The sequence below is a fragment of the Gymnoscopelus braueri genome (genome assembly GCF_963280865.1).
Source record: "Gymnoscopelus braueri genome assembly, contig: SUPER_20_unloc_1, whole genome shotgun sequence".
Classification (NCBI taxonomy): domain Eukaryota; kingdom Metazoa; phylum Chordata; class Actinopteri; order Myctophiformes; family Myctophidae; genus Gymnoscopelus; species Gymnoscopelus braueri.
Genome location: NW_027660990.1, coordinates 1,399,687 through 1,421,658, shown reverse-complemented (window position 1 = coordinate 1,421,658; position 21,972 = coordinate 1,399,687). Strand labels below are relative to the sequence as shown.

The window sequence follows — 21,972 nt, the reverse complement described above, 5'->3', positions numbered from 1 at the left end:
AGGGTGTGTACAGCAGCAAGTTGGTCGGTCTGTATAAGTTTAAAACTGTTTTACTGTGGACATATCCCAAAAGCTAAGCCAAGCTAAACACAACAACATGAGCTCGGCTATTTATTTGTGTGTGTCCCTCTTCATTTGTGTGTAGTTATGTATGCTATGTGCCATGTTTGTTTGCACAACACTAAAGGCAAAACGAAATGTAATCATTGTTTGTGTTTCCCATTCTGAGTGTACAAATGGAATCAAATTGATGTTTTATTATGAATAGGGTACAAAAGGATCTCAATGAGCCATAGTGCTTTCTTGTGGTTTAAGGGTTTGGCCATTTTTCATATACCCTGTGCTAAGTTTGTTTATAAAGGCAAAGAGATCCTGAATATCAGTGCTTATATTGTTTAGTTACAGAACTGTAAGGGTCCATTTGGTGGCCACTGGAATATTTTATCTTAAGTATTTTGCATTTATATCTTCATCTCCCCCCCTTTACAGGTTTCTTTGTCATTCATTACCTTCCTTCCAGTGAGTACCAACAACTTAAAACACAATAACACAAGCACACATTTTTAACTCCCAACTAATACATGACAGAAATTGGAATAATGTGTGTTCAGTGTTGGACAAACTAAACAAATGTAGCACTCTATTCTACTAAGTTATTCTTTATTAAAGCTCTCTTACAAAATAAGTAGCTACACTTCTATTTGACTCTGAGTGATTGAATTAAACACAGAACTGTAAATGCTACAACTGGATGCACGTGGATAATTCTCTATGAATACCAACTGTACTCAACTCATTTGGTGTGCTGTTGAAGATGTATTGATGTAGCTTTTGTCAAGCTGGTGAAGAAAATAGATAGAAACTTGAAAGCTACATCATTCTGAAAAAAGTTGTAAAGCTTTTGAATGCCAGACTTTCACTTACATATATGTTTAATTAAAACATTTGAGTACTTTTTTCCACCACTGGTTCTACACACCCTGCTTTCAAGTTTAGTCCCATTGTCATACAAAGTGTTTTGTTTTGTGCAGCCATAGTTCTGCAACCTGTTAAGTACTGGGAGCTGATGGTACTGTAGGTGTTGCACGCTATACGAGCAAAATCAAATAACATAATTTATTTTATTTATTATTATTTTCTAATCAAACTGATCCCAATCCTATGTTTTTTGTTTTGATCCAGATTACAATTTGAGTAGGTTTTCCTGATCTGATCAGATATCAGAGTGCTCCCAATCCTGTTTTTTGGTTTTGAACTACCCAAAATCCAATCTAGATGGGGATTAAAAGTTTTGAACTTAATGAGAATTAACACTTTACCCAATTTTATTGTAGGGTTTTATTTTAATAGCTGATCTAAAAGCTCACAACACATTGCTATGTAACATGTTGTGAGCTTGAAGGTCTGCTATTTCTGAATAGCAAATGAATATAATTTGGGGTCCTTGACATTAAACATTTACAGTGCCACAGCCATAAGAGTGTATTTGGTTCCTTCTGTACATTCTTAAAATTATTATGAATAAACACATTGTGTAAAATTCTGGTTATTTTCTTTGTCTCAACAGTTCCAAAAATGACACTACCAAAGACAAAGACGTGTCCCAAATGCCAAGCCGAGATGGAGGCCAGGAGGATGTCCTGTGGGACATGTTTTTCACTACAACCAAAACAAAAAAAAGCAGTGGCTGCAAAAGTACTGAAGTATGGCCCAGAGTGGGCCAAGAAACAATTTAAAGGCAACAATCTCTGTCGCCAAGTGGACAATGCAATATGTGCAGTAAGTAAAACTATATGTAGATCCTTCTAAAAATCATGTAAAAGTTGAAAGAAAATATATATTTTTATCTTGATTATTATATCAATACAGCTCATGAATAAATCTCAAACTATTATAATATTACATAAGACCAATCATATAAAGAATTTATAATATAGAAATGTCAACCATCTTCAAGGTATGTTAATTTATGGACTCAATACTTGATCTTGGTTACTTTTGAACACATTTCTATCAATGTTTTATGGCATGGAGGTGATCAGCCTGTGGTACTGCTGAGTGTTATGGGAGCCCAGGTTTTCTTTGATAGCAGTCTTTAGCTTGTCTGGTGTCTCATCTTCCTGTTGACAATACAACATAGATTCACTATGGACTGGAGGTCAGGCCAGTTGGCTGGTCAGTCAAGCACAGTAAAACCATGGTTAGTTTCCTATTATACTTTAGCTATTAAAAAATAGCTGATCTACAAACTCAGTGTTGTATTGTGACGCATTGTGACCTTTGTGCATCGTCAAAGTATAAATATAGTTTTATTATATACAGTTTCTTTCTTAGTGATCTGTTATCCATCTTGGACCCATCTGTCTGATGTGGCTGTTTTAACCCATTCAGACTGGGATAACCTATGTTATACGTTTCAATCTGAGTCTACATCATATCAAATTCTTGAGCTCCATTTATACTTCGCCATATGACGGAGTTGGATGCCAAAAATAGCACATCTGCTATTTTCCAGCATAGGACGTGTCACACAGTGAAGTATAAACATGGCTTTGTTTTTAGAATCAGCCTAAGGTCTAAATGGGTTAACATAATTATATGATTATATGACTATCATAATCTGACAATCAGGTCAAAAAGGGTAAGGGTTGCAGGAGGTTAATCTACCACTGGTGTAAACATGTTCTCCATAACGTATACATTTTCTTATTTTCAATGTTTTGAATTGATCATATGTGGAAGCCATTTCTGTCTATAAACTTTGATAAAGAGCGAAGTTGTGTTGTCTGTCAGATAATACATAATTGACATATGGCCTTACATGGGAATAAGCATTGAGGTACAGCCATGTTGCTTCTAAGATAATCATCTAAATTTGACAGGTTGCATTTTCAATAATCCAGTGGTTTTAACTTATGTGTGCCAAATGCTTTTCTTAATTTCAGATGGCGAAACTTGGGGCTTTGGGCTTAAAGCCCATCCTATTTTTTGCCTACCCAACCCGTCGAGGACAGAAGTTGGTGGCCGACCTCATTCAACACTTTCCTTTTGGTGAGGAGTACAATGTCGTGCTTCAGACAATGAAAACTGCATACGAGTATCTCCTGACTAAGTGTAAGAATACGTTAATTTTTCCTTATTTTTTTGTAAGTGTAAGAACACACACACTTTTAAAATTATTTATTTTCTTCAGAATTTTTAATTACAATTTTCGTATGTTTGTTAATAATAAATAAAAGATTACTTTTAATAAAATTAATATAATCGTGTTAATTGACTAATCACAGCAACCACACCAGACCAGTCCTCACTGGTTGAGGATGAGGCGGCTGAGGAGGAAGTGGTTGCTGAGGAAGTGGTTGCTGAGGAGGAAGTGGTTGCTGGTGCTGATGAGGAGGATCAGGATACAAATGAGAGGTAACTCCATCAGTCTTAAGGACATAGCACACAGGATGCATGCGGACGCATGCATTTATTTTAGGTTGGCTCAGACAGGGTGCGTTTTTCCGTGCGAATAATCGCATCCTGTGTGCAATGGCCTTCATAGTGTCCCCCCCCCCCCCAGCTGTCTGCTTATTACATGGTCTTAGCTAGGTAGGTAGGTACTTTATTCTTCCCCGAGGGGAAAGGCAGCTCTCATAGAGACATCAATAAAAACACATTTGATGGAAAAAAATGAAGAATAAATAAATAGGCATCTAAGCATCGTTAACCTACAATATTAAGAAGACAGACCAAACACTACTCAAGAGTCCGATGGCTTGCATCCCACATCCCCCATCCTAATCAGCCTGATCAAGCCAACAACAGGTGGTTCTGTTCCTCTGTACTCCATCTCTTAACCTCCACTGACACATGCCACAATAGCTGAATCATATTCTGCATATTTCTGCAAAGGACAAGTTGCTGGACCTATATACTTGGCTGTCCTGTATATTGCTATTCTGTGTTAAATGTTTGTTTTTATGTGAATATAAATGAATGTGTTAGTGTAATCCACATGGGCTTTTAAATGTTTTTATTTTATTTGTTTTTAATTGCTCATACATGTTTTGTGTTCTATTCCAGTCCCACCAATGAACCGATCATCATACTTCAACTTGTTGAAGTATTCCCCTCTACAAGTGACCCGTCTCCTCTCTGTACTCCCTCTACGACTGACCCGTCTCCTCCTCTCTCTACTCCCTCTACGACTGACCCGTCTCCTCCTCTCTCTACGACTGACCCGTCTCCTCCTCTCTCTACGACTGACCCGTCTCCTCCTCTCTCTACGACTGACCCGTCTCCTCCTCTCTCTACTCCCTCTACGACTGACCCGTCTCCTCCTCTCTCTACGACTGACCCGTCTCCTCCTCTCTCTACGACTGACCCGTCTCCTCCTCTCTCTACGACTGACCCGTCTCCTCCTCTCTCTACTCCCTCTACGACTGACCCGTCTCCTCCTCTCTCTACGACTGACCCGTCTCCTCCTCTCTCTACGACTGACCCGTCTCCTCCTCTCTCTACGACTGACCCGTCTCCTCCTCTCTCTACTCCCTCTATGACTGACCCGTCTCCTACTCCCTCTATGACTGACCCGTCTCCTCCTCTCTCTACTCCCTCTATGACTGACCCGTCTCCTCCTCTCTCTACTCCCTCTATGACTGACCCGTCTCCTACTCCCTCTATGACTGACCCGTCTCCTCCTCTCTCTACACCCTGTACCACTGATCCTTCTCCTCATCCATCTACCACTGACCCTTCTCCTCATCCATCTACCCCCTCTGTCTGTCCTCCCACCTGGTCCCTCCGGAAGAGAGGGAGAGGGAAGATGCCAGAGGATGGGAATGGGAAAAAGCCAGAGGATGGGAAAAGGAAGAAGAAAGAGGAGAAGAAGAAAGATGGTTATTGTAACCCTAGCATTCTGGGACTAATATTGAGGAAAAAATAGCAGATCTACAAGCTCTCATTTCTGTGCATGTCTTAACCCATTTAGATCAAAGGGTGATTCAAAAAATGCCTTCTAAAGCCTTGTTTAATGTTTATACTTAACCGTGCAACATGTCCTATGTGGGGGAAATGACAGATAAGACACACTGTGAGCTTGCAGATCTGGTATTTTCTGCATCCAAGTCTGTCATATGTTGAAGTATAAATGAGGCTTTAAGAGTTTCAGAAATGAATGACTTAGACTTGTTCACAGATAACAACATATAGGTTATCCCGGTCTGAATGGGTGGTGTACATTCAGTGAAGTTAGCCGAACTACAAGCTTATTGTCAGCGAAGATTTGTAGTGTAGAGTGGCAACAGGAGGGGGCTTAGTATAGAGCACTTTGGAATCAACTATAAGTATAGGGTTAAAGTGGTTAGCCACTTAAACCCTATATGCATTGTTGACTGGAGTCCCACAGGGATTTGTACTTGTTCCCTCTACACCCAATCACTACAGCATCACTACAGACACACAGAGATTTGGCTAATTTGCCCAATTTTTGTCCACAGCTAGGCGCTTATCTTGTGCTTGTTGTGACTCAGGCATAGTTCTACAACTTACAGCATTACCCCACATTGTCATTGTTTTATAGTAAGACATTATGATTTCACGTGAAGCTTGACCAATCATGGAGACACCACCCTTTTCCCCTCTCTGATGGGCTATGGGCATAAACGGCCCCTCTTTGATTGGCTACGGGCATAAACACGGATACATGGAGATTTGGCTAATTTATAGATGGATGTAAAATACTGCAGATATTTACAAAGCATCATGGCTTAATGAACTTGTCTTTTCATCCTTTAAGGTTGCAAGAAATGTTCCCAGATAAAAAGGTCCCAGGTCTTCCCATATAAGGAGATAACAGGGAGAAGGACAAATGAGGTAAAAAAAATAAAATATATATATATATATATATATAGAACCCTCTCTGTCTGTGTGTCGCTCTCTCTCTGTACACACACACACACACACACATACATACATACATACATACATACATACATACATACATACATATAGGCTACATACACACACACATAGGGGACATTTCTGTTTGGTCGATTAGTGCTCTATTGTAACAAAGGTTCTCGGCAATAACTGTTATACCGTTGGGACGCATGTTTATTTACCATTTAAATGGTTCCCCATTTGTAGTGAAGATGCAATTATGGGATGAGCATATATGGGTTGTGGCCACTAAAATGTGACAAAATCAGTCAGGGGGTCAGGGTTCCTACAAGGGTTTATTAAAACAACCCACTGTTACAGTAAGTTAACATCGCGTCACCACTTTCTGCTTTTCAATAGTGTGAGGAACTGTGAGGTCATTTTACTGCTCAGCGCTCAGATCCTGTTCAGACTACTTTAACACATCCACCGCCAAGGGCTAATCTCATAATGTACTCACCAGTGCCAAGGTTTTATTGTTGTTTTTTGTTTTTTTCAGGTCGCCATAGGCCCCGTTAAAATCCTTTAGATTGCCCGATCCAATGTTTGTAAACAACGGGCACATGTCCTGGTGTCTACTCGTCGAGACCGCGTGTCAAACGGAGCCGCCATGTTTGAGTTCTGATCGTTTAAGTTAACATGGGAAATGCGAGGATGAAAAACTACATGTCCTGTACAGCTTTTACAGGGGTTTATGTGTACGACTTAGAATGGAGACAGACGGGAAACAAAAAACGTGATCGCACTTCCGGTCCGATCGGGTGGTGTTACACTGAAAATGGTCCCCCTAGAAAATTAAAAAAAAAAAAAAATTCGAAAAAAAGGAAAAAGCACCACAGCCCGTAGGCTACGGGATTGGCGCTTAACCGTTGGATTTAACGGCCCGTAGAACTACGGGCCCGGCGGTAAATGTGTTAACCAGTAATTTGCACAAACCAGTTCTACACAAAGAGAGGCCGTTTCCGTATCCGCTCTAGACTCCAAAAAGTCCTGATTCCATGGCACATCACAATGGTTTGATGTGCAGATGGCGATTTAATAGACATCGTCCAAGCCTAATAGCCTCACAGTGTATAGATACAGGAAGCAGGGAGAGTATGGGAGCAAAGGTCTGACCTGCCCAGGAATCAACCTGGGGACTCAGTGTCAGGCGGTAGTATTTCCCATAACCACTTGGCCATCGGCCCCACAGAACCATGTTAATTTGTATATTTGGCTTAAGGCTGATCATGGCTGAGACAAGCAAAGGTACTAAAAATAATGGTATACCTTACCCAGTGATTTCTTATACTGTGTGTGTGTGTGTGTGTTTTTTTTAGGGCCAAAAAGAAGTGTTGGTGCGTTGGGCGCCTTGCCCTGCATGGTAAGACATTTTTGATATTATTCAATTTACACTATTTGCCCTACCAGAGGCAGTAGTTTCTGGTTGATCCCACAATTCTTTCTTCCCTCTGAAATTTGCCTTACTATTTAGGAAGGTTTCACCTCATCTTTGTGGTGTTGCAGACCTGCCGATGGCCCACATTTTCACATCAAAGTACGCTGGTACAACGTGTCCAGTTAAAGTAGGCAAAATAAAAAGCTGACGAAAGCTGACGACCTAACTTCCAGGTGCTTTTATCTCTCTCCCTCACTCTCTGCTGTGTGCAGCTGTGTGCTGTTCAGCGTAGAGCTTAAGATTTCAGCCCGAGGCCAATGTGACCCCACAGGTCTGCGCGGCAAGGGCTGGGCCGGGCCCAATTGGTCACTTATTTGTCGGGCATTGGGTTGGGTCGTTTTTTTTATCAGGCAGGCAAACGCAGCGCGGCATCATGATGTCTCTGTGACTGTGTAAGCTGCGCTCATAACTTTATGGCTGTGAGTTATGAGCTACTTGACACAGTTGAGCATGTGTGACTGTGTGCGCTGTGGCGCAACTTGACACAGTTGAGCGTGTGTGTGGTGGCCGCTGTGGCATGTGCGTGCGTGCGTGCATGCATGCAGTGCCCAAGCGGAGCGGAGGACATTGTTGAAACCGTCCACGGTCACTTTTGTATATCCTAATAATATTATAGACGTGTGAACTTAGTAGCTATAATAGCCTGTACGCCTGTTTCCTGATTTAGCGGCAGCCGTCAGCCGTGTTCTCCAGCGAGGCTCCGATGTTTATTTGTTCCTTAATTAGGACGGTGCTTGCTACAAGCTGTTTTTTTATATATATATAAATACAGTTGGAAAAGGGTAGAATGACTCTGTTCTTCGAATCACCAATATGTAATTATAAAAATAAAAGGCTGCATGCAACAATTATACTTCTTTAGAATGTCTTTAGGCCCGATTAAAGCTCTAGCTCAGCGTATGGGTTTGATTGGCAGCTGCAGTCCACCGGCCTCAGCAGTTTGATTGGAAGCTTCTGTGTAACTTGCTTGTACAGCCTGAATGTACAGGAAGGTTACAAACTTCAGATTGTTGGATTCTAGTAATTAATGACTGTTAGTTGACTAATGTTGTTAATGACTTCTCTTTCAGACTTCAGATATGGACTGTTTGTCACCAGTACAAGAGTAAATTGTTTTATGAGGAACTGATCTAAATTCACATCAGTCAAAATAATGACATTACCAGAAATTTATGCTGGATTTGTCAAAGTGGAATTTTAGCCGCTATGCTGCTTGTCTTATCTTTTTTACATGTAGGCATTAGGAAATCGACATGCATGTGCATTAGGGCTGCATGATACTGATGCAAACACTTTTCCCCCATGACACCAAATCTCTTCACCAAAAATTGATGATCTACAAACTCACGTCACGTATCAGTGCGAGGCATTGTGAGGTTGTAGATCTTCTCTTTTCTGTTTCAGGTGGTTAATATAAAAGGTGTCCCGGTGCCCCTTTTGAAGACCCATGCGCTAAATGAATTCCTCTAAATAATGTATTTATACTTTACAGTGACAGAATCTGGGACGACACATGGGAACCAGCCAACAAATTTCCAGAGGACATCCAGTAAACTCACGCCTAAAGGGTACGGTCAGATTAAAGTATGGCTGCCAGCTGATAACCCTCCCCGTATCCGCCTTCGTCTCACCTGATTGGACAGAGTTGGAAAACCAGCATCTACTTTGAATCCACTACATCTCATCTCAGAGGCCAATATTGTACTTTTACTTTGTGTTAAGTTATTTTGGAGATTTTGTTTATTAGAAAACATACATTAACCACTTCAGCCTTATTTCGGCCATTTGAAAATAGTCGATCTACAAGCTCACAATGGGTTGCGATGCGACGCATTGTGAGCTTGTAGATCTGCTATTTTCAAATTACATTTGGAAACTTGAAATGGGACATTCTGCAAGATGAGCACTTTAGTTTTGGAATACATGCCAATGCTTTTGCACTGTTACTCAAGTCACTTTCACATGTAACCGAGTATATTTCTACATTGCTGTATTGACACTTTTACTTAAAGGGCAAGACCACTTTGGTAGAGGTTTGGGTTGTGTAGTTACCTTGCCATGATGTAACTCCAAAGGTGGGCAAGAAATAAAAAATAATTGCTCTATTGATTAGAAATTGATAATTCTAAATATGCTCCCCATTGACTTACATTGTATGGTAAAACAGCTCTCAAAGTCACTATTTTAGCACGTAAACGAACGCAAACAAAGTTGATTCAGACAATATAGAACATCACCAAACCCAGTACTGTTTTTTTTTTAAATAAAAATGTCAACTTCCTGTTGATTTTGCCATTTTTAATAAGTAGAAAACCTGGACTGGATCCGCGGATCCATATCTTCAAATAGTAAAATCAACAGGAAGTTGACATTTTTATTAAAAAAACAAACGGTACAGGGTTTGGTGATGCTCTATATTGTCTGAATCAGCTGAATGTTTGTGTTCATTTATGTGCTAAAAGAGTGACTTTGAGAGCTGTTTTACCATACAATGTAAGTGAATGAGGAGCATATTTTTGAATTATCAATTTCTAATCAATGGAGCAATTATTTTTGATTTCTTGCCCACCTTTGGCGTTACATCATGGCAAGGTAACTACACAACCCAAACCTCTACCAAAGTGGTCTTACCCTTTAAGTGAAACATGTGAGTTCTTCCACTGCCCGGGAGGAAGTGGACTAAGAAGGAAGGGCTATATTTTGTTCTGTGCAATATTTTTTATTTGTTTCTTTCTTTGGTGTCATTAAAAGCCATTTGCACTTTGAATGTTGTGTTTCTTCCAAGATGTCAATCTATACCGATCAACAGTGATATTAACTGTCTTTTGTCAATGAATGAATGTATCCTAGATATACTGGATATGATATGAGCCAGATACTGTATGTAGCCAATACAGTGTCAGCTGCAGATAGACTATACAACTGTATGGACAGTTAAATGAATAATTATGTAAGGTACGGTAAATAGCAACTATGAGCAATATATAGGCTACCATCTGTCTGCAGTGAAATAGTTGACAGGTGACTATCCTGGTGCTGTAGTGTACCACCTGTTAGCACGTGTAAATGCCAGTCATTATTCAGGCTCATTATCCAAGAGAACAACATATGTTTTATAAAATGAAAAGAAGGTGATGCAAGTAAATACACACTTTTATACATCATTTGCCAACCATGGAAACAATGATAATTTAAAGCCATACACCCAATAACTTAATGATTCAGACAATGATGATAGTTATCTATTAGAGGGTATGCATCATATGCCACTCATCTAGACTGTGGCAAAACCAAGCATCATGAAGCTGGAGTTTGGAAGCGCTTGTTTGGAAACTCCTCCTGACTCGTCATACCCTCTATTGTGTGTAGACTGCTAGCCATGCATGAACATCAATGTTATTTCTATATTCCTGAGGGGTTACGTGTAGACAATAAACAGAATGGGATCCAGGATGTGAAGCCTGAGAAGAGGAAGATGCCTCAACAAGTGTTGCAGAGAATGACCTGTTTGACAGATTTGTTTTGCATCATAGCCCACAAACAAACAAAGAACAGACTAAGAGGTGTTCAGACCTTTTTGATAAAAGGTAAAATGATTGTCATTTTAAAGCCCAAACCACACCAATGATTTGCGATGCAACTCCTTGCAACCAAACAGTTTTATGGACATGTCACACCATTGCAACTCCTTGCAACTGCCATTGGGGATAATGGTTGCGAGTAGTTGCAAGTAGTTGCATGCAATCGTTTGGTTGCAAGGAGTTGCATCCTGCTAGCCTGGGGAATGAGGCTCTAATGGCCATATTAAGTAAAGGGAAGGGTTAGGGTTAGGTAACCCTTATGCAACCCTAAACTACGTATCAGGTCCATTATGTAGTTTTCCTAATTGTAATGGATGACTATGTAAGTAAGGCACACATCAATATCTCAAACACATTTGGTTACTAAATAATTCCTGAAACATCTGTTTGACTGATTTTATCTAGGATGGCTCTGAAATGGTCTGAGAATGTATGACTGTTAGACTCATAGCTTGGAAGGAGATGGACATTAAACTTTGTCATAGGTCAACAGCAAAGCCATCATTTGAAAGGCCTTGCCCTACATAGAAACATATTTCATTGTAAATATTATGGGTTGTTCCTGCTCATCACAGGTGCCCTTTGAACATTGACACTGACCCACCTTAGAAGCTAAGGTGGGCCTAAAATAGACGGTCTACAAGATCGGGTTGCCGATGCGACTCATTTGAGCTTGTGTGAATCGGTTCTTTTAGGCACAGTCCTATGTGTTATTATGGATCCCAACAACGTTATAGGATAGACCCGCCTCACCTGTGTCTTGATTGGGTCCTTGGCAGGCCTAGTTTTACTGAGGTTAGGGTTATGGTAAGGTTTAGGCATAGTCTTACTGAGGTTAAGGGTTAGGGTGCAGGTCAAGGGTATGCGTGTGACATCATTGTACCTGGAAGTTATGCATGAACGTCTATTGAGTGGCAAAATACAGCGTCAGTAGGAGTTTCCAAATGAGCGCTTCCAAACTCCAATGCTTCATGATGCTTTATGTTTTGCCACTCAGTGTAGATGAGTGGCATATGTTGCCTACCCTTTATTACTTTTTTTTTTTTTAATATTAGTTTTTGGGCTTTTATGCCTTTATTGATAGGACAGTATAGGCTGACATGATGGGGATGGGGAGAGAGATGGGGGGCGACACGCAGCAAAGGCCGCCAGGATCGGGACTCGAACCCGCGACACGCTGCCAGGCATCAGAGCCTATGTGGTATGCGCCTGGACCGCGCCCCATACCCTCTATTACTTTATTAGTCTATTACACTAACCTTGGTGTCATGTTTGACGCAGAGCTGTATTTGGACATTCCCAGGCCCCATGTGGCCAGCTTTCTGATACTCATTACTTTCATATACACCCACCTTGGTAACACTTGCTATGCATAATGTCTTATAACAGGGGTCTTCAACGTTTTCAGCCCAAGGACCCCCTAGCTGAGAGAGAGATGAAGCAGGGACCCCCATACATTGCATACAATTGTGTTGCAGATTAAACGTTTTCATAGATTTCATAGATAGCTTCATTGACTATCATCAGTGCTGTGTAAATTAATATTTTTGGTTAATTTCAGACATTTAACCACTTAAACATTGAAAACTTGGTACTTGATTTGCTTCTTTTGCCCTTGACACCAAACCTCTTTGCCGAAAATAGCAGATCTACAAGCTCACAACGCCTTGCAGCGTGAGGCGTTGTGAGCTTGTAGATCTGCTATTTTCAGCTAATGTTCAAAAGATATAGATATGTTATTAATGTAAAAAAAAAAGATCCCATCACAAAGATTTGGCGGACCCCCTGGAGTAACTCTGAGGACACCCTAGGGGTCCCGTACCCCCTGTTGAAGACCCCTGTCTTATAAGCATAGTTATAATGCATTATAATCTGCTTATGAGTGCTACTATACTATTACACTGTACTATTACAGATTCCTGGAATGTATTGTTGTAGTATATTCCCACTGCCAGCTAAAGCCAGTAATCACCTTTTAATGTAATATTTTGGCATCATGTGGTAATAGGCTGGTCTACAATGATTAACATAAAATATGTGTATTGTGCTCCAGAAATGTCCCAAGTCTCCACCTTGAATGTCCACACATTTGTCCTCCAGCTAGTGGGAATGAAAGCATGATTTGCGGTTTTGTATGAACAAAAATGTTCTGTGAACAAAATGCTTCATAAGAACATTCAACAGACATTTACTGAAAAATGTATTACTTGCATAGAATACGAACAATACACGTAGGCATTTCCTGGTGTTCTACAAGTAGCTTTAACTAATTTTTAATCAGAATCAGTGTTATTGGCACATTACAGGTTATATAGATGCCTGTATTAATCCTAAGAGGAAACGTCAGTTGCCCAGAGGCAGCACAGTCAGCCAGCAGTTACAAGATGACAGATACACAACAAGGACTGTCAGATACAGCAATAGAGATGAATACATTCCAGAAGCACCAATATAAGGAGGAGGCAATGGAACAACAAGGAAGGTTTAACTGTCTTTTATTAAGGTGCAGATAACTGTATAAATCAGACAGCATTTCCATGTAAATCACACCTTCATATGGTCCAGAAGTACCATCAATACTAAACAGTATACAATATATACAAATATGTACCCTGCAAAACACAGATCACAGTCGCACAATGGAAAAGAAGCCCTGGGCCTTATTTGATTTGTGTCATTGCATTAGCGTAAACTTACTGTACTGCCTGTACTGTTAAAAGTCTTAACAGGAAAAGGGACCACTTCACCCATTCATACAAACATACAAACAAACACTTCAGAACCATTTCACCTGCCTACTGTTCTCACAAAGACACAAAAGGGACCCGCACACAGAACACATTGAAATGCATACTTCCCATTTTCTCAAATTCTAAGCATGTGCACTAAAAAGGTCTGGCACAGACATTATCCTCTCAAACATCAAATGCGTAAATGTATGAAGCAGTCAGTAAGTAACCATGTCCATTATGGTCATATAGTAGCCTACCTGCAGCACATACTGTGCAATTGTACTATAGCACAAAACACTGGTCAGTGGTCAGCATGCAACAAGCTGATGTAACAAGTTTTGGTTAACGGTTAGGGAAAGCAAAAAATGTTGTCATCCTGTACAACCAACCATCCAAAATATATTTTGGGTATATGGAATGTGTTACAGGGCCACAAGAAAACTACACATTTGGCCACGGGCCTCCAGTTGAATATCACTGGTTTAGATGGATGTTTACTGTGATATCATGCTCTTGAAATATACATCTTATTTCAGGGGTTGACACTAAGGTCTCAGAGGCACTTGCCTGTTGGGCAAGGACAGGTCATGTTCTACTTTCCCAAAGGTCATCCATTATGAAATGATATGTAAAATTTTGATTACCGTTCAATTCAATTTATTTATTTTTTTACTTTCTGGGGCTGTGCGATAACAAATGTCATACCTCAATGTTTAAGCAAAATACATACATAGCTATGAATATGACTATGGGTTCACACTTGCCATTTTATATTTTTAAGTGTAGCAACAGTGAGAACAGCACATTATAGGCAAACAGTGCTCTTATTTTACATTCCACAGACCAGCAGAAAGAGTGCTCTTCTTGTGTTTATTTTTAAAGATGATTCCGTTGGCGTCTGCTCTCAAACAGCAGAGAGGGGATGTGCTCTCTGCATCCTCATGCGTTCTTCATAAATGGTTGGATTGTGTTCCTTGCTGAGGGCCAGAGTCAATGACCTCCTCTCTCCTTCTCCTACCCCATGCTCCATCTGACACAACACAGCCCTGCTGTCCCCAGTCAGGCAACCTGGAAGCAAACTCCACCTGACAGAAAGTTTTATTTACCTGCCAGGGGCAGTTTAGTAGTCCGCAAAGGGGAACAATCCACACAAATCGTGGTAATCCAACATTGGAATAGTAGTCCATCAAAGAAAAGTGGTCCAGTGTGGCTGTAAAAAAAGGCCTGTAGGTAGGAGTGGTTGAGAGAGAGCGAGATAGACATGACCAGAGGAGAGCCAAATGAAATGGTCTGCAATGGTTGCCTATTCCAATTCGTCCTCAGACATGTCTGAGTCACTGTCATCATCATCAGCATCATCTGTGTTGTCCAAAAAGGTGACGTTCTCTGCATCAGTTAGAACTTGCATGTAACGTTCCCGTGACAGCTTCAGCACTTTTTGGTTTTCCCACTGCTTACGGAGGATTATGCACTGGAGTCCTTTCACACCCTCGAAACTTAGGTTCCACGGTGAGCCTTGGGGTAGAACACAAGACAAAACCTGTGTTAGTAACAGTCATCAGTGGTATGTATTATATTCATGAAATATTGTAACACTTGCTATGCATCCCATGCCTATAATGTGTTATAAACATACTTATACAGTAAGTATAGCACTCATGAATAATGCCTTATAACAATAACCGGTCCAAAACACATTATAGAGATTTGTATAATGACTTATAAAGGCCATGTAAAATGAATTGGAGTAAGCTTATAAAACTATAGTTACAGTTATAAGCAATCATAACTGCAATCATAAACCATTGTATAATGACACTTCCTAAGAATCCCATCTTAATTCTCATAGTAGTAATGCTTTATAATCACGCTTATAATGCATTATAATATTTGTTAAAATCCATTATACTGTCATAACTGTCTATGCAAGATCATAGAGACCTATAATAATTGACCTTAAGTCACCTTATAAGGGCCGATGCGTACTCCACTTTTAGAGCAGAGTTAAAATCGGTTTGGCTCTGTCCAAACAACGTCATTCAGAGGTTCGGAGGGTGCTGCCGAACCGATTTAAACTCGGCTCTAACAGTGGAGTATGCATCGGCCCCAAGTCATCATGAAATGCTATTTGTGTTATGATAACTGTTAAAATGCATTAAGATCCTTTTGTGGGTGTTTATTATTATAATTATACAGTGTTATACGCAGATTAGAATGTATTAGAAGTATGTTTATAATGAATTATAGACATGGAATGCATAGCAGTTGTTACAAAAATAATTTATTGCAAATACATACTCATTGGCCCAGAAGAAACACTGCAGGACAGCTCCTTCAGGTCATGGTCATAAGCTGAAAGACTTTTCCAGTGATGTTCCATCTCAGTCACCAGGATTTTCTTCTCCTCTGTGAGTCGCCTTCCTGCCATGATGACGTCAAACGCCCGTCTCTTTGTTCTGAGATCGACAGAATCTGGAATGCATTTATGACAAAGATTCACAGGGAAAATGAGCAGTGTTAGCCACTTAGACACTTGTAAACACACCACTCAAAGTTGCCTCTCCCAAACTCAACGAGCAAGTGTGTATATTATGTGTAATTATGGGTCAGATTTGTTGGAAGCAGTCAACAGACTAGTGTACATACCACTGTGTTGTAGCTGCCATGGCCATGCTGTATCAAGAGATAGGATGGTATCCATGCTCAGGTGTTCTGCGCTAGGAACCAACCTGTTGTACTGTTCCACAACAGAAGCTAGGATCTCCTTCTCCTTCCTCATCTTTCGAAGGATCCTGGCACGAGCTTTTGTTCCGTCAGTGTCTTTATGCAGACGCTGAGACCTCCTTTTGAGCCCAAGCACCAGCATCTCTATCCTATTGGCCAAGGCATCAGGCTCATCAGCAGTAGTTGTTGGTGCTGCAGAGAGGAAATAGTTGGGTACAAAACCACAGTATAAGACACAAGGATTAAGAACCCAATGTCAGTGAACTCCAGGTAACGTGACCATATCACCCGCATCTTAGCTGTCTTCACCAGTTAGTGTCAGAATTGATTTTAAGATTTGACTTATTACTTTTAAAGTTGTGAGCAAATAATATGTGCATTAACAATAATCAATTCCTCACCTTCTGCCCACTCCTTCACATCCTTCACCCAATCCTCGAACTGGCTCTCTGAAACTGCTAATTCAACCTTTAGTGATTCCAGGTTCTGCTGTTGGCTTAGAAGACCTTTAACGGCCTACAATGACAAAGAATCAGAGACAAGAAAACAAATGTTGTCTCAAACACGTAAAATACCAATACATGGAATATTAAAAATCTTAAAGAACATCACTGATCATTACCTTCTGATATCTGCGAGACAGTGATGTGGCTAAATTGTCAATCTTTTGTTTATTCCAGCGCATGGCCATGAGACTCAACATGTCTGTGCGTCCTGCAAATATAAATTGATGCAAAGTTTCAAAAATGATAGAAAACGCCAATATTTAGCCGATTACAGCACATGGTCATGCTAGTGAACATGTCTGTGAGTGCTGCAAATTGAAATTGATGTTAACATTATCATAATATATGTTAACACATAGGCCTAAGTAAGTATTATTATACTTGTATACGTTTTTGAAGTGGTCATCTCACCTGCTTTTGACATGTGCTTGGTGGTCACTGCAATTCTAGAGAGGAAGGCATTGCATTGCTCAACCTAGACAGACAGACAGACAGACAGACAGATACCTTTATTATCCCAAGGGGGGAAATCAGTTGCCCAGAGGCAGCACAGCAGTTAAGGTTACAAGTTACAGAGATGTATGAAAAGGAAAAAGTACTGTTAAGTACCAAAAACGTGTCCATAACAGTCAATGCTACATAATTATATCACTTACCTCCTCTCCCAAAGTTAATCCAGCTCCATCTTGATGATTTCCACTCCATTTCACCTGGGAAAAATGCACAGATTAGGTTGACATCCATGTGCTGGTGTTCTGAGTAATACTATCACATGATAATGTTTCCTTACCTCACATTTGAAGTCATGGGCCTTAGCATGAAACACTGAGAGGAAAGGTTTCATGTGAAGCAGATGGTTTAATTCTGGACATTTATCTGCAACTTTCTGAAGGTATGGCCAATATTTGCACGTAACATCCATGCAGAAGAACGTGATTTGCCTGCTGGCCAGCTGGTTCTGCAGGTACAATGGGTAGGCATATATTTCCCCCCTGAACATATTGAGAGCGCCAAGTAGCACTCCATGGCGGCACACTGCAATCTCCAGTCCCTCTTCATCAAGATTGCTTGCAGAACGTTTGGAGGTCTCTCTGGCTGCTGACCACTGACCACCACAAACGGCTCTCCCAGGGACCTAAAATATGGAAAATGGATGATTAAAACCTTTTCGTATGAGCTTATTGTAGTTGTATGTACCGAATATATAAAAATACATATCTGTAGAAAACAGAACAAAATACTACTTTCCACAAAGGATCGATGGAAAATTACCATTTGACTTTTATCCAGTTATACTTTCTCAGTCTGCGCATAAAATGCAGCCTCTGCTGACCTTTCTTATAGACGGCATCAGTGTTGGAATTCCATGTCATCTTGGAATCAATCGTTGTACCCAAGTACTTGTATTCTTCCAGTTTCTACCTCATCCCCATCAATGACTATTTTCTGGTGTGCACGAGCACTAGTCCCAAAAGCAACCTCCTTAGTGTTCTTAATATTCAACTGAAGTAAGTCACTCTTACACCAACCAGCAAACTCATCCACTCTTCCTCAATATCTTATCTCATCATCCTCAATCAGACCAACGATAGCATGAACAAGTAAGCTCAAGGTGAGAGGACAGCGCATTTTGAAATATAATTATAGTATGCAATCTTACATGATTGGTGGACTTGTGTATGTAGTTCACAAATCTGGTCACATCTTCATCCCTGGCAATGAAGATTCCATCAAAGATGGCCTGTTCCTCAGATCTAAAAGGGAAAAAAAAGAAAAAAAAAAAGGAAGCAAGAAAGAAAGAAAGAAAGAAAGAAAACCTACTCAACAACATTTTACAATAGATTTCAGCCTAAGGTTTCTTGGTAATATAAATGCTGTTACATTATACTAATTTTGAAGTACCTGGATGCACTCTTAAAACGATAATGTTTGCGATTTCCATCGACTGAAATCGCAACCATTTCTGGTGTGCAAGCAGGGCACACGAAGGGCTCCTCCTTGCAGAGTTTTTCGACCTCATACTGTACAACTTCCCACTGAAAGTAGCTCTTCTGGAAGGCATCTGTTGAGATCTTCCCTGTCTATTTCAAAATAAGTATATCAACAGTTTATAATGGGCAGGCAATAAATAAGCAACAAATTCAATGCACATGACAAATAGAAAAAATATATACTGTAGGCTAAATAAATTAAATACTCACACGGCCAAAGTGAACAGTTCGCTGATCAAGCATTCTTAACCCATTGAGACCTGAAGCCGATTCTACATGTCTCCTAAATCTCAACAGTATTCTGAAAAACATATGTTTCTATATCAGTGGTGCTCAATCTATTTCATGTCAAGGACCCCCAAAATTATATGTATTTGGCCGCGGACCCCCATCAAAATATTTTGTTACAGGGACTCCCCAGAAGCAAAGATTTTAGTTAAAAATGTTCGCTTAAAAATATATATATATTCAAAGATTTGCACACATTTTCATATTTTTTCAAAAATAGCAGATCTACAAGCTCGTAGCGCGGCACTCGGTGCCGCGCTACAAGCTTGTAGATCTGCTATTTTTGAATAGCCCAAAGTGTAAAATAATGCTTTTTAGCTCAAATCTAAAAATGACACAGTTCTAGGTCTTAATGGGTTAAAAATGCCTGGCAGGACAGTCCTGGTGCAGCCATCTTCATTTTCTCAAATGAGAAAAATATATCTGTGGCATAAACTGTTGCGAAATGAAGTGTAGCAGGCCAGTAGTTACTGCAAATGAGATCGTCCACTCCAGCAGTCCAAGTGGCTTGGCATGACTCGCAACTCAGGTCAGGCATGCGGAGATCATATCGCCCTAGAAAAATCAAAGACACGCACACTGTAATGTAAAACCTAGCGTGGCATAAATTAGTCAATAGGCATACGTTTGATTTCATAAATACACCTACTGTATGACAAACCTTGTGGGAATTACCAAGTAAAAATATATTTTTAAGATGCTTTAAAAAAAGAAAAGAAAAATCCTTACCATCCATTGTGATCACAGCAACAGCCTTTCCTGGGTTTACCCTCAATGCCTCCGATGCACAACCACAGATATTTTCAGGTATCCGCACAGGTACAAAGCGCTCTGAAAAAGATCATAGATTTGAATTTAGATCATTTGTGTCCAATGGTAAATAGAACATTACGATTGCTGGAACCACTTGGAAGAGACTGAATGAAGAGTGAGAAAGGTTAAAAAGATTCCATGGCCGTAAGACAGGACCAAAAAATGCATTGTTTAGTAGTAAAAGTATGAGATTAATGAGTCAGAGAGGATACGTTATGGTGTACTCACAAACAAGAACTTACCACAACGGCAATGAGCCTCATCTACAATGCAGGTGGTTGGAGGCAAAGGCTGGAAGAACCCGGCAGTCATGGCATCCCTGTTGTGCATAACATTTCTAGTGTCTGTGTGCGTTTTGATGTCACATTCGGCACACAGGAATGGCCGTGGTTCACAGCCATGACAGCAGACAGCAGCTGGACTGATGGCACACTGTTGGCACATGTGTGTGCCTACATCTGCCCTCGCTGCAACGCGGTTAATCAGCCGGGGTCTCTCTGCCCGCCATCTCTCTAAAAGAGAGCGGTTCCGCGTACTCCAGTCGGAGGAAGCCTGGAGAGGAACAGGGGTTGGTGCTTCCTCGATGTCAGCCGATGCAACGCTCAGGGAGTGCTGGAGCTCTTGTATGAAACGCTCTGTTAAGATAGTATGGGATATTGAAAAACAACATTATGTTATGTTTTACATTTACAATATAAAAAGTATAATAATGGCTGTGAAAAGGTTAGTTGCACATTTATTGCACATTTATTCTGGTAAATGTGTTATACAAACATATAATTAACATTCAAACTCATTGACAGATTATTAGAATATATTATGAACATATTGCTTTGCACTAATGAAATACACACCAACGGCATCTGGAGCAAAGGAGACCTCAGCATTAGTGTCAGGAAAATCGTTGGGAGGAACAGGTTTCTGACCGCAACCACCTGGATGAGCCTTCCGACTTGGACCAGCTATAACAGGAAAAAAAAAAACACTGTCATCAACATTTACTTTCAAAATTGTCTCGAATGCCGCAGCATGATTGGTCTTCAACCAGCCAAAAATGTCACGTCGCTCTGGATTAAGAGCATCTGCTAAATGCATGAATTGTAAAAACTATAACTAACTATATAACTATACTATCCTATTTGCTGTAACACTAGTGTCTGGTTATTATCCTGAGGACTATTAGACTTTTCACAAACCATAACGTGGACAGTTCAGTCGCCTATGAATATGCAATCAAATAGGAATGATTGCTGTAGGTTGATTTAAAAAAATGTCTAGCTGTCCATTGGCAAGGCACTCAGGACATCTTTTTTAAAGGAAGCCTTATCAAGGTAAATGTTGTTATATCCACAGTGATTTTCAATGTTTATTACATGCACACACATCACGACAGACGGCAAAGCAAGGCCCCAATCTGCTCATCAGGAGCAGTTAGGGGTTCAGTTAGGGGTTCAGTGCCCAAAGTCAAGTGGACACTTCACATGCTCTGAAAATGTATGCGATCCACCCATATGACCACATGGCAGCTGAGATAGGCTGCCGGTTTAGTGGTCAGATGGGTGGATCGCAAAAGCTTTTGAAATTTTCAAGTGGATTTTAGAATCGGCCTCAGGTCTAAATGAGTTAATGGTATAACAATACTGACCCTGATTTCTGGTTGATCCTGGCCTTGCAGGGATGACATTTCTATCGCTGTCTCTCTTTTTCCACCTTACGGTCGGTCCAGGTGCCTTTGCCTTCTTCGCTGGAGTCGGTGGTGCTCTCCATTGTGACTCTGGAGGAATCAAGTCATTTAGACTTCTGGCCACAGCTGCCGCTTTTGCGCGACTTAAACTCCTTTCAAGTTCCGTAACCACGGCTTTTGAGTCACTCATGGTGACGGGTAACAACAAATTACAGACAAAGACAATGATAAGACAAACAAGGGTGTAAACACACACACACACACACACACACACACACACACACACACAC

At 40.5% G+C, this 21,972-nt stretch overlaps 2 protein-coding genes and 1 long non-coding RNA gene across 3 annotated transcripts; 1 reads left to right on the top strand and 2 right to left on the bottom strand.

The window, feature by feature from the left end:
- Positions 1–494: 494 nt before the first annotated feature.
- LOC308076654 (uncharacterized protein) lies at positions 495–5,487 on the top strand (the record flags this gene model as incomplete). Its single annotated transcript, XM_080457365.1, has 6 exons — positions 495–519; positions 1,568–1,779; positions 2,946–3,114; positions 3,288–3,417; positions 4,069–4,227; positions 5,484–5,487. Exons 2-6 carry the CDS (start codon positions 1,576–1,578, stop codon positions 5,485–5,487), a joined length of 666 nt encoding a protein of 221 aa, XP_080313491.1. The 5' UTR covers positions 495–519; positions 1,568–1,575.
- An 8,205-nt stretch (positions 5,488–13,692) lies between these two features.
- Positions 13,693–20,310, bottom strand: LOC308076653 (uncharacterized protein; the record flags this gene model as incomplete). The annotated part of the gene is made up of 11 exons (XM_080457364.1): positions 13,693–15,191; positions 15,975–16,148; positions 16,323–16,592; positions 16,802–16,916; positions 17,023–17,114; positions 17,318–17,381; positions 17,563–17,616; positions 17,697–18,041; positions 18,567–18,660; positions 20,078–20,102; positions 20,241–20,310. The coding sequence occupies 11 exons, from the start codon at positions 20,308–20,310 to the stop codon at positions 14,980–14,982; spliced, it is 1,515 nt and encodes a 504-aa protein (XP_080313490.1). The 3' UTR covers positions 13,693–14,979.
- Positions 20,311–20,563: 253 nt separating this feature from the next.
- On the bottom strand, positions 20,564–21,743 carry LOC308076680. The gene is made up of 3 exons (XR_013932319.1): positions 21,644–21,743; positions 20,853–20,960; positions 20,564–20,633 (listed from the first exon to the last, which is right to left on the bottom strand). It is a non-coding gene; the product is annotated as an uncharacterized lncRNA (long non-coding RNA).
- Between the last annotated feature and the right edge of the window lie 229 nt (positions 21,744–21,972).